Source organism: Dromaius novaehollandiae, chromosome 25 (genome assembly GCF_036370855.1).
Source record: "Dromaius novaehollandiae isolate bDroNov1 chromosome 25, bDroNov1.hap1, whole genome shotgun sequence".
Classification (NCBI taxonomy): domain Eukaryota; kingdom Metazoa; phylum Chordata; class Aves; order Casuariiformes; family Dromaiidae; genus Dromaius; species Dromaius novaehollandiae.
In genome coordinates, this window is record NC_088122.1 from 6,081,851 (window position 1) to 6,095,137 (window position 13,287).

The 13,287-nt window shown below is 42.1% G+C and overlaps 1 protein-coding gene across 2 annotated transcripts in view; it reads right to left on the reverse strand.

The window, feature by feature from the left end:
• ACSBG2 (acyl-CoA synthetase bubblegum family member 2) overlaps positions 1-13,287 on the reverse strand; it is a 21,330-nt gene continuing 8,043 nt past the window's right edge. For both annotated transcript variants that reach the window (XM_026110857.2, XM_026110856.2), the window contains exons 3-15: positions 11,533-11,612; positions 10,700-10,941; positions 9,559-9,647; positions 8,893-9,013; positions 8,337-8,417; positions 7,333-7,482; positions 6,935-7,111; positions 6,071-6,252; positions 5,566-5,799; positions 4,612-4,829; positions 3,498-3,637; positions 2,244-2,490; positions 1-1,722 (exon numbers count right to left, since the gene is read on the reverse strand). In XM_026110857.2, the coding sequence (XP_025966642.2) occupies positions 1,607-1,722; positions 2,244-2,490; positions 3,498-3,637; positions 4,612-4,829; positions 5,566-5,799; positions 6,071-6,252; positions 6,935-7,111; positions 7,333-7,482; positions 8,337-8,417; positions 8,893-9,013; positions 9,559-9,647; positions 10,700-10,941; positions 11,533-11,612 (2,077 nt within the window). In that variant the 3' untranslated portion in view covers positions 1-1,606. The remainder of the gene's footprint in view (positions 1,723-2,243; positions 2,491-3,497; positions 3,638-4,611; positions 4,830-5,565; positions 5,800-6,070; positions 6,253-6,934; positions 7,112-7,332; positions 7,483-8,336; positions 8,418-8,892; positions 9,014-9,558; positions 9,648-10,699; positions 10,942-11,532; positions 11,613-13,287) is intronic.

A 13,287-nucleotide genomic window follows, 5' to 3' on the forward strand; every position in this document is an offset into this window, starting at 1 on the left:
TGAGAGTTTCCAACTATTTATTAGGCATTCATCTGAAATTTGAGACATGCTTCAAATTCATCCAGCTGAGACCATAGCTGCACAAGAGCAGCAGCGGTTGTAATAGTGCATTCACCGTACTTTCATACAAGTGCTATAGGCATATAGGCAAGTAGCATTTCCCTTAGCTGTTTGCTCTAGTTTTAAGCCTAGATCAGAGGCAAAATTTCAGGCTTAAAAAGCTCCTTAAGGTGCCCGGTTCCAAGTACTGTCAATGCCCACCCCAGCAAGGTTTTGATACAGAGAAGGGCTGTAGGTACATAGCTACTACACCTTAGAGCCAGCAGCTTTCTTGAGCTATTTGCATTTATTCAGTAGCTTAATGATGTTCTTCCCCTGCAGGACACACATCCACACCTGACATCTTAAGGGTGAGAAACATTATGCAAAACCAGAGTACAACTGTTCCAGTTTTATTGTACTAAGATGGATGATTTCTAGTTTGAAATAAGCCATTTTACAAGCAATCCTTTATTTGCTATTGTGATTAACAGTCCCTCCATGCATTAGGCGGCTCAGAATACCTGCTCTGGTCTAATATACCTTGCAGAATGATTTAGAAGACCTTCACAAGCTATTTTAATAGGTACTTTCACACACACTTTGTAGGCGGCTTTCCAAAACTACCCCGGCCTACATTTAGTTAATTAAACGTAAAAGCCCTTTACATTTTCTGGAGTGGTTGATCAGTTCTGCAAACGCTTCACCCTTTGAACAACCTGGTTCTCCCTGCTCTCTCCTCTCTACACCTGCATGTATCAAACCTCAGTCTACCCCACCCCACAGACCTGGAGTTCTACCCGTTTCAAGAAGTTCTAGACAAAGCTTCTATGATTGCGAGACTACAGACAAATTTCACACACATTTGTACAGCCTTATAAATAGTCCCTTTGTGGAATGCTTCTCAGAACACAGGCCATGTATATTACTTTAACAATATAATTTATGGCTTTGTTTTAACTCAACAAGCTGGAATCGAGGCTCAAAATATTGCACAGACAGACCTCAAACCCCAGGTTTTATATACACTTATCCCATGTGTATAGTCATACAGCATGTGTCTCTTGTCTGACAGAAGACAATTTGTGGGGAAGAAGATTTAAAACAGTTCAGATGCCATCAGCATGCAATTAAACATGCATCTAGAAGAAAAAAAAATACACAGAAAAAAGCTGCCTTTCCCTCTCAGCAGGAAAACTGCTGTTTGTTTTACATTCAACTTACTGAAATAAAACTTTGGTTAAAACATAACATAAATAATGAATTGCCACAGGAGCTATTCTGCAAAGATTTTGTCCTTGTACAAAGAAGAAAATACAATGCAAAGATATTTATAAACATCTCAGCGTTAGGACATACAAGAAAACACTGGGCACCTAACACACTCAGCCTACTGTAGTAAGAGGGCCAAAAGTCATACAGCTATTAAGTGATTCAGAGGGGCTGCATGATGATTGAGCCTTATTTATTTCAGCAAAACCCATTTAATCCTTCATTAAAAGTCCGTGCCGATAGTACGCTTACACAGTGAGGGAAGAGTTTCATACTAAGTCACAGAGCCTCTGTCTTACTTCTGAGCAGCATTCTCTGTTGTGGTTGGCGTAGCCGCGTCAGTATAAAACTGATCAATTTGGTCTTTATACTTCTGTGCCACCACTGGTCTCTTCAGTTTCATGGTTGGGCCTGTGGGCAGGGAAACACAGGGTTTTAAACAGGACAGTTTCTACAGCTGGTGTCATTTTGAGACACAAATCAGTATTAGACTGAAACAAGTTCAGAATGCACAAGCAGAAGCCGACTTCTATGTTGCTCTTTGTGATTAATAAAATCACCATTTCTTCCCCCATGGTTTAGAAACAGCAGAACCATCCAAGCAACAGTCAAGGCAAAAACCAAACCACAAGCACTGCTCTGCACCACCAGGGAAGTTGTTGCTGCCTGACAGAATTCGGAAGTACGGTATAATCCATCCCACCCTGCTGGCACAGGAAGTCCTTCCCCAGATCTGCTATATGCAGATATATGCCTCCATTTCCAAGTATTTCCATAAGGAATTATATAATACGCTTTAGAAAAACTATGACATAGTAGAGCACCAGAGAGGAAAGGCCTTGGGTGGGTTTGCATACTGGAGGCTCTGGTCGTGTTAGCTGGCATCCAAGGAAAGGAATGATGTGGGTAAGCCTAAATGCACCACCACTCACCGAGCTCTCCCCCAAAGAGAGAAAAGTCCTTTTCCAGAAGGACCCACTTCTGGACTTTCTGAGCATTTGAGACTGCTTTCTCATTGACTGCTGAAATTCCCTTCTGGATAGCTGCGTAGATAGCTTGGTCTTTGCTACTTATGATTTCAGAGACTTTAGTAGCCTTGCTACCCAGTTTTTGGCAGTATTCAATAGTTTCTGGAGTGAGGTCATCTCCTGGCTCTCCGTTTTCTTCATTTACTTGGCACTACAAGTTAGAACAGGTAACTTCAGTATTACTAAACACTTGACTCTTTTTATACTAATAAGATTTACAACCGTGGGAAGCTGCCATATCTCCTACCCCACCCCAGTATCAATTGTACAATTAATCAACCACTGTAGTTTTCATAAGTTTCACGCAAACCACTGCTTCAAATGAAAACTCGCTGAGGCAAAATGCAAATTAAACACCCTCAGATCTCCACATACTCAACATCTACGTACAGCATTAAGGAGCAAGTATGGTACAGAACAAGCCTTCCAAATTCTTCCTGTGCTATCCCCCTTTTCCCGGTCCACTGCTTCGCTTTACTACATCCCACAGCAGCACCACAGTCCGTTGGAAATGTCCATGGGAGACGTGCAGCACCTGACCGAAGACAAGTGCAGCCCAACCAGCTCCAGGGCCTGGCTCAGGGCCTCTTCTGCAAGGGCGAGGACGTTGGCAGTCAAGGCTGCACTGAGAAGCAATTACCAGTGTCCTAAAAACCACAGGCCTGCAGGGGCTCCCCAATCCTAGACAGAAGTGTCAGCATAGGCCACCACGTATGCATCACTACAGAGTTTAAAGCCAGAATCTTAAAAATAAATCACTTGACAGCTTGTTACCATCTAGACTACGCTGGGAGATACTGAAAAAAAGAGTAAGAAAAGCAGAAGGGTTTCTTTATCTGTCTGACTATTGTGTCTTTTGTTCCTGTTTCCTTCTGTTTTCTGTCCTACGTGGTACAGAGAAAAATAGTTGCCCTGAACAGCAAAAGAATCTCATCATCTGATCAGATGGCAAATAATACTCATTTTCCTGTGTTGTTACAACTGGTGTTTGCAACTCAGCTAAAGCAAGTCATGCTTCATGATGCCTCCAGTCTCTAGAAGAGTAAGATACTGTAGAACATTCAACAGTCCACTGGAATTAAACACATGCAAAATAATCTATGTCCTTTCAGACCTATCCTATTTTCCATTATTTTAAATAGGCAGAATCAATCCTACCTTTAGTGTTAGAAGCATAGCAAGGAATTTTGCTTTGTCTCCAACCAACATTGCGTTGCTAATGATGGGAATAGCCTCTTTTACAGCATCCTCAATGGGAACAGGAGGAATGTTCTCACCTCCAGCAGTGATGATGAGCTCTGGAAGACAGTCAAATCTTGATGAATGCCTAAAGCTTCCCCCTTCCTTCCTTCACAATCTGAAGTTACTTTATAGCACCTTTGTGTCTACACAGATCAAATTGTCAGTCTGTGTCCCCACATTCTTGTAAAGCAGCCAACCAGAAGGACTCTTGTCAGACTAGGAGAGACAAGACTGAGGTATGCAAGCAAACAGCATGTAAAAAGCTGCTTTAATGCTGCAGAGATGTTTGTAGTTTGGCAACATGGAGTTTGGAGTAGGAGCACCAGCACCTTAGTACTCTTCTGTAGACAGGCATCTTAGAGAAGACATGCAAGTTGATACCCAAGTTGTTCAGAAACTTTTAAGTCAAAACTTCGCTGTGGCAGAGCAGAGAGTTTTAGAAGTTACATATAAGTGTGATGCAGAGCATAGGTGAACCTGCCTTTCTTGACTGTCTTTTATAGAACTCTTAAAGGATCCCCTCCACACGATTGTTTCTCTCTTTTTAGAGTCTTATGTGAAGTTGGATTTGTTTACTGTTGGTCAAAGCGCTGGACCCAGACTGCTCTCAAGAATCGCTTTGCTGCAAGGCATTTTCACAACAAAGTTAACCTTTAATAGAAAACAACAGCTTAACTAGCAAAGCTAATTGAAACTGGACGGAGTTAGCAGTACACACAGTCAGACCTGGACAGGTCCAGCACTGCAGAACAAGCCAAGGATGCACTAACCACAGCCTCTGCAATCAGAAGATTTCTTCTTACTCTACAAACCCACCCTGTGGTTCAGAGGTCACCTCCCTTCTCTGATAACACACTAGGTACACACACTGCAGGCATATTCATATTAAAAGCTTCAGTGGGAGAAGTGCTCATTAAACATTCTCCCACGCAAGCCACGACACAGGCCCACTAAATTGGCATGACGACACATTGTGTCATGCTACTGCATAACCTCAAGACAACAGCTCAAAAGCGAGGGGATGCATTACCTTTAATTCTGCCAGTGATGTAGAGGAATCCATCTTTATCGTGCTTGCCGAGGTCACCTGAATGCAGCCAGCCATCTTTATCAATTGCCTCTTTGGTTTTTGCTTCCATGTTCAAATAGCCCATAAAGACGTGTCTTCCCGAGAAGCAGATCTCCCCACTGCCCTCACCATCTGGCTTATGAATCAGTGTCCGGCAGCCTGTAATTTCCTTTCCACAGCTTAAACAAAGAGAACACAAACACAACCCAACTATTTTTTCCAAATGCAATAGCTAAACAGCAGAGTGAGATTATAGCAGTACCCATTCAGGCTAAAGTGTTTGAACAAAGCTGGGCAGCCTTTTATTACAACTGCTTCAGCAGGGAATTTATAAACTTAAAAGGCATCTGCTTATGTAATAGAAACTACAAAAAAAAGTTATTATTGCAGAGAGATCAGTGCTCACACACCTGGTGTTTTCCATGTATTGTTCTTGAACACCTGAGGCTTCGAATTAGAAGATTTATGTTCTTGATAGCAAACTATTACTGATGGTGGTATTTACTCCGTAGACTAAACACTTGTGGACCGAACAAGCCATTCAAAGCAAAAGCAGTTTGTTCACGGCCTTTATTAATGTGATATTAAGGTGGACTGTAGGCTAGAATTACTAATTCTTCTTTCCTCCCATAAATCCCCTGCTTCCTCCTCAGTTCCTGAAGAACCCAGGCCAATTTAAATTTAAGTAGCACTGTTGTTGTCCTTGGCAAATCTCTTCATCTCCCGTATGTGGCCAAAACAACTGGCTCCTTAGGTTTTTTTTTTTTTTTTTTTTTTTAAACCAACTACAAGACTCTAGGGCAAGCTGAAAGAGGTGAACTGCATCAGGTGAGACAGACAAGTCATGCAAGAGAAACCTGAAAGCAGCTCTATTGCTCCCCATCAGCAGTGCCCTATCCCCAAAAGGATATTTACCTGGTAAGCTTGACTGCATGAGGCAGAGAGATTGTGTGAGGCCCAGAGCTCTCACTCATGCCGTACAGCTCATACACAGGGATGTTCAGACTCAGAAAAAATTCTAGTGTCTCTTTGGTAATTGGAGCAGCTCCTGTGTAGCACTTTGTGCACCGATCCAGTCCAAGAGCCTTTCGAACTTTCTTATATACCAAGCGCTTGGCTAAGCGGAAATTCATCGGGACTTCAGTACTCCTATAAAAGAAAAGTTACTACAAAATCTCAGACAAAAAGTAAAACTCCTCCCCACTCCTCTTCTCATCCTCCTCCAATTTTAGTTTATTCAGTTAAAAAAAAAAAAAAAAATCCTCCTCCCCCACCAAGCAAACTCCGAGCCTTATTACTACCACTACCTTGGGTTATTATTATCCACGAGTCCTGGCCCACTACATGCAACACAAGTTCTGATCCGATACTAGAGTTCTCCTAAGATTCAGAACACCCCTTAAATGCAGGTTGTAATTACCCGTTCATCTGTTTCAGGTTTGTCTGCAAACCTACTTCCTTGGCCCACGACGCCACTTTTCTTTTGAGTGCAGATGATTTTGCGCCTACACATTTCATTTTTTCTTCCATTTTTTCCCAGACACGAGGAACTCCCAAAAAAGCAGTTGGCCTCACCTCCCGCAGGGTGTCTACCAAAGTGCCCTAAGTGAAGAAGAATTTAATACAGCTTTCAGAACCACTTTTGTAAGGACCTCAGGTCGGCACTGCCTGAGGGCACTGAGGCCTAGGACTCTGCCATCAGTTTTTAAGAATCACTCCAGTTTTAAACAGAAATGCCATCACAGCTGAGTGCAAACAAAGCATCACCAGACAATACCAGCCCTCATCTTGCCATGCTCCACAAGAGTAAAGAACCCCAGAGATATTCAAGCACCACAGTGGTTTTGAAGAGACAGCAAGGGTCGATGTTTTCAACGCCCATGCTGACACAGCATCAAGGCAAGAATCTAATCATTCTCTTCTCAGGACACAGATTAGTTGTGGTGGCATTTTGCAATATGGACAGAGCAAATACAAATCCATTGCTCAGCAGTGCCATTAGAGCAGAGAACTAGTGTCAGGTGAGGTATCAAGAAGCTCCTAGTTGTGAACTGCTTGGTCAGCTCATCCTAGCTTGTAATACAAAGTCAAAAAGCAAAGGTCAGACATGCAACACTCTTCAAACCAACAGACCCTTAAACAGGAGCAATCTGCCACCATGCAAATAAACCGGGTGAATTTTATGATTCCAAAAGCCATGTTAAGTCAACTAAGTTTATTTTAAAGCATCCATCCCCAGCGAACAGGTGTGTGGGTATAGGTTTTTTATTATCTTCTATTTTACCTTTAATGCATCTGGCTGAGCAAAGCAAACTTGTGCACCAAAAGTTAATGGCAACCAAATATCTATCATCTGCGCAGCAATGTGACTGAGGGGCAGATAGCTGACCACCACTTCTTGCTTTTCTGTAGCATCCGAGAGTTGTATGAAACGCCCTGCTGCTGCTGCAGTCCATGTCAACTGTAACAAAAGGATGCAATTTAGTCTTACGTGACAGCTGTTCTGAGGGGGTACAACACAGAACATGCAGTTCACAAAGCACGTCTAAGACTTCCGGTGATTCTAAAATCAGATATGCCCTTCAGCTGATCTCTATTTTACCTCCCTCAGCACCCCCCCCCCCCCCGAGCACACAGTTCTTGGAACATGCATCTCTGAGAGCAGTGGACAAGGATACTTGCATTGTCATGACTGAGCATTACTCCCTTCGGCTGTCCGGTTGTTCCTGAGGTATATATTAGTGTGCAGCACTGGTTAGGCTTCTGCAACTCAATGACATCCATGAGATTATTATCTGTAACGTGATTGGCAATGTCCATGAACTCCTCCCACTGTATACAGAAGAAAAGAGCTTCGTCACTTTGTAGGCTTTCACATATGAAATTAAAGCCTTTGATACACATGAAGAGAAGGAAACTTATTCAGGTTATTATAATGACAAGAAATTTAATCACAAAGCAATAGATACATAAAACACTAAAATCCTATGTCCAGACTCGGTACAAACAGGTCTGGCAGACTTTGTAAGAGATTGCAAAAGATGCAGTATTAGCCCCATGATATCTTCTGGCTGCCACAGGAAGCAGGGAAGGAAACAGAAAAGGAGATATACCTTGAAGAAGCTTCCTAGTTCTGTAGCAATTACTTCCTGTAGGTTTACTTCTACCCTGACTAACAGAATGGTTCCAGAAGCTTAGTGTAGCAATGTTGCAGTTGCACTTCAGTGGGAGAGGATGACTCTCTAGGGGGTGATTTTTGTACACCCACGGTACAAACCTACAAACTACTGCCAACAGGAAAAGAATACTGTTGTCCATATGAATGCAAGATCTTATTTTTGAATGCACTATTCTCAAATGTAGGAACTTATATTTAAAATACTAGTCTTTTGCAAGCACGCTGCACTGTAGCAACCTTGGCATCCATTGAGAGTGCCAAGCAGAAATAACTCTGGGACCTTACACTGCCTCGCAGAGGTCAGTGTACTGGCACCCTTCCCTTCCAGCAGGGATTGTTGAGGTTTGAACAACCGTGAAGATCTACCACCTCAGCTAGGCAAGTAATCCCTCACCAAAACCAAGAGGAATTCAGACTACAACAGTCCCGTGGAAGGGATGGTTGCTTGCAACCCATCAGGCTAAACACTGCCAATATTTACAACCCATTAACATGGGCCAGTACTTACAGAATACAGGTTTGGTCTCTTCTCCCTTGGCTCTTCCCCATACATGATAATAGCTTTCAGAAGAGGTAGTCTATGCTCAATCTGTGTCAAGAATGGAGACTCATCAGAAATGCTTAAAAGGAACAAGCAGAATTTACTCTAAATAACCCACTAGTGAACATGCAACTATCTACACAATGGAATATACCACTGTTACTTGCCATTTTAAGTAAAGTAACACAGACAAGATTCTTGTAATTGAAAGAAGAAAGGGCAGCTTCAGCAGAGACAGTAATCATTTGGATTAGGATGTTGCCAGGCAAACTAGGGGATTTTTGATTGTTCATTTGGGCTTGTGATATTTTAAGCTTGAGGCTTTGCTATACTGTGGAACAACCATTTAACTTCTCCTAGTGAGAGTTAGTGACTGCTTGTCTAGCTTGAATGGGGAACACACCAAGTAGGCTTGATCAGTTCACCTCTGCTTTCAGATACAGCATTTCCTACAGGTATCTTTACCCTCCCACATCTGTCAGTAGGATGTGTAGCCTCCCACCATTTTAACAAGTGTATTTACTTCTAAGATTTTCTGCAGCTGCTTATGGTTTTCCACAACGATAATGTTAGCACCACAGTTCTCTGCTATATAATAGCAGGCCTCAGGAGAGCTTGTAGTGTAGATACCAACAGCAAGTCCACTAAAAAACAAAACAAAGCAAAACGCGAAATTAGCAGATAAGTAGAGTCATTGACAAAAAAATCAGCCTGTTTTAAATTTTAAGCAGAGGAAAAACTTTAGGAAGAACATCCCATAAAACCAAACAACAGGAAGTAGAGGGCTTAGTTTCAAGAGGAAAGGCTCCGTTCTGGGGCATGGGAAATGTCAAGATAGTGTAAGGGGCCAAAGTGTCTCAGATGGAAAAACGCTATCAAAATTCGGTACTGTGAATTTCTAGCCTTTCCCATCATCATATTTTTAATGAAAGTGCAAATAAGCATGCTTGTGGATTAACCTACTGCTCAGCTTGTTTTGAGAGAAGTATATGGCTAAAAAAAAGGATTTTTAGTCTCATTAATTCATAATTGAGTAAAAGGATGGTTTAGGCTTTAGCTATCCTCATTAAATTCAAATTAAGCAGCAGGGTATTTTTGTTTTAATCAAAACCAGCTTCTCATGTAATACGGAAATTACTATCTGAAGGCTAAAGTACAATGCACGTCAAGAGACAATACTCATTCTTACCCTGCAAGGATCGCTCCAATGTCAGCAATAAACCACTCCGCAGAATTAAATCCCAAGATGCATACTCCATGGAAACGCTCTAGTCCCAACTGTAAACAAGAGATGAGATTAGAGCAATCTTGTTTTCCCACTGAAGAACGCTTAGAATTAATTTACAGATCTTTGCTGCAAGCACAATGTCAAGAGAAAAGTTCATGCTATTAGATGGGGTAATTCATATTGAAAAAATCCCCAAGACTTAACATGGAGTTAAGTCCAGTTAAGTTTCACACATCAGACATTGTCCTACTTTACCAGTAGGCAGGGAAAAAACATTTGCACAAATCTGCAATCCATATGACTGGCTTACTAACACAAACAATATTATAAAGCTGCAATCTAGCTAGTTATCAGTTCCCTTTGTGGTCTCGGGTTGGGAAGGAGAAGGTAACAGGTAAGCTAGACAACACCTGCTGAGAGATATCGTTCCTAATACAGGTTAGATATATCAGACATTATTAATGTCAAGAACAACAAGCTCCAATGACAGTCAAAGACATTTTGCTATGAAATTCCAAACATTGAAGTTCAAGTCTTTCAAACCACTTCAACCTCCTCTCTGGTTTTGCACCACAGAGAGCAGAATTATGTACACTGGAAGCTCCTACAGTAGGAGGAGAAAAAAAAAAGAGACCTTGACTTCAAAAAATGAGACTTGATAATGATAACAGAAAATACATGTAATGGTTGTTTCTCTCCCCTTCTGAGTGGCTTAGCACCCAACAGTACAGCCAAAAGGCTCAGCCAGTTTAGACGTTAAAGCTGGATTCATACGCATCCCTTGAAGTTTTCTCCTGGTAAAATTAAAATTTACATGCCTCACAGGGGGCTTTGTCCAGGTTTGTCAAATGTCTCAAACACCTCCCCTTTAATGTTTTCACACTCGCTTTCATTTAGTTGAACGGGGAAGCAGCTTGTAAGAATTTAAACAAAAACTACGATAATTACCAAGATGTTTATGGCATTTTCAGGTATTTCCCTGTCACTTTAGGACTCAGCTACACCCAGAGTATTTGCAGGTTTAAGATATAGTTGACTACAGCCATTCCAGCAGTCAAACTGACTGAAAGTGATGAAGGAGGGGAATTCAGCAATAATTTACCTTCAGAAAGCTTTTTGCTGCAGTCCAGCATTCACCATAGTACATGTTATAAGATACCTTCATCCAACGGCCATTCTTTTTGTATGAAAGGGCATGCTTATTACCATATTTTCTACAAGCTTCTTCAAATAGATCATTAACTGTCTTTGGTTCCTCACTGCCTATGCCATGTTCATCCATCCTCAGTTTGACTTCTCCATCTCGTTGTGTTGTCCACAGACCGTGGGCAGGAGGTGCAAACGCTGGTTTGAAAGAAAAGTGTTCAACATCTTGTATTAAGAAATTGCTTGCTGTCATGATAGAAATGTGTGCGCGCGCGCACATGTCAAACGTATGAAAGCAAAGGTTAGTATGCACCTTTCTTATGACTCATTTCTTGTCAAGTTTGCCATGAGACTCCCATTATTTTAGACCAGCACTAGCAGATGAAGCCTCAAAAGTACGTTCAAAATTTTGTTATGTTTCCCTTTTCATTTACCTCCCCCTTTAATCTACTTAACAGGATGACCCTGTCCTACCCTAAAGTTCTGTACAGGCAACTGTGGCAGCTTCCTGCAATGGTCAAATACACTGTACTTTTCTTTTTTTTTTTTCTTTTTCTTTTTTTTTAGGAAGACAGAAGCATATGATTATTGGCAGATACGCATTAGGCAGTGACACTACCTATTTTACTCCTTGAAGTAATCACCAGTCCTTCACAGTCTAAGTTCAAGAGGTTTCTGGAGAGACTATCCTGTCATTTTGAGAGTCTTCTTCCATTGTTACGGTTTAGGAAATTTCTCTAAGTAATAATTCCAGGCACACAACAGTAACTAAAATTTCTTTCTGTTTACCTTTGCAATGGAACATGTCTATCTGAGATCCCTCTGTCTTAGTATCTTCAACTGCCTCAGCGCTGTGGACGTCAACAATTCTGCAAGGCAAAAGCAATTAGCACTGGATAGACTTTAACACGCTGGCTGAAAAACCATGCAAGTTTGTTCACATTGTTCAGATGTTCACTTCAGAGAACTCTATCATTTAGTTGTATTAATCCTTGGATGCCAAACAAGGATTAGTGGTTCCTCATCTTCTGTAGTTGGCTTTATTATTCCTTTTACTAGCTCAGTTTGCATGGATGGCAATGTTACGGCCCCATTTCAGAAAGCCTGCAGGCTTTGCTTGCAACCATGTGTGTTGTCCTAATTGTAACTATTGTTTCAGATAGGCTGCAGAAGACTCCATAAACAGGGCATCCAGAAGGCAGCCAAAATTTAACACCGCAGGTCTGCTGTATGTGCCCAAAACGAGGAGTCTACAGCAGTGAGAAAGAGAGGGACAGGAAAGGGCATGCAGATCTGATGCTTTTCTCTGCAACATGTGAGTCTAGCGAAGGGGGCAGGCCCCAGCAGCCGTACTCCTATGCAGTACAATAATCACATTAGTAACCTTCTGGGAGAGCCCCCAAAGATTTCCTGCAGAAGGCTAGGCCAGCTGAAGAACAGGAAATTGTTTTAGCAGGAAATTGTCCTCTCATAGGTATTCCTAATAAACCGACTACATCAGACCCCACCAGAGGTTTGTGAAGAAAACGAAACATTTTCCTTGTCTTCAACCATGCCCCTCCCAAGGAACTTGTACCAATATACCAGTTGACAGTTGCCCCTTTTGTTTTCAACCTTGCAAGATCTGGTAAAAGCCAGCTTTTGTAGATCACAGTTCTTCCTCCTCCCCTTTCCAAATAAAAGAACTTTGTCAAACCCATAAGTAATGAGGATACGGAATAATCAAGTCACATGTCCCACTCTTCAGACTGCAAGTTGGAAGCTAGATCCTTCGAGATTTGCTGCTTGATTCTTTGTGCTCTGCTCCCTACAATGACACCTCCCACCTCTGACTAACAGAAAGGTGACACTTGTTGCTGTACCCTGGGCTAATACCCCACTTGTACCATCATCTGAGCACTAAGGTCCAAGTTTTAGTCTACCCAAAACTGTATCCCAGAGAAACAAAAGTTCCATCTTGCCTTGCTGAGCAGTCCTTCCAGGAGTCCTTTGCTCCAGGCTGCCATGAAGGTGTTTGTTTCTTCACATCAGTGCTAGATATTTACTCTTCCCCACTGCAACTTTTAGCGAGAAGTTGCCTTTAAGTACGAACCCTCAGATTTCAGGGAGGAGAGCACCTCCCGGCATCCCCACCCAGGGTCTGGGAAAGCCGTGGTCTTCTGGAACGCACCGGGCTCTCGTGACATCACAGACATCTGCCCACGGACCCACCCGAGCCCCGTGCACATCCCCGTATTTCTACAGGGGCAGTTCTGGGACAAAAATAAGCCCCGATATCTCTGTCACTCATTATCAGAACACACTTGCAAATAGGCAAGTGCCTCTTTGGCATGGGACAGAACTGGTTCCATGCAAAATCCTCAGCCTAATTCTGACAGGGTTCCACCTAAACGTCTCAGTTTCCTCCCTTTCCACTAAATCAGAAAGACAAATCAGCACAAGGTACTATGTGAATTTCAGCATAAAGAGCAAACTGCCTCTATTACATTTTCTCTGAATTTCTAGGGGATGGTAAACTATAATTGCTTTGGACATTAATATCAC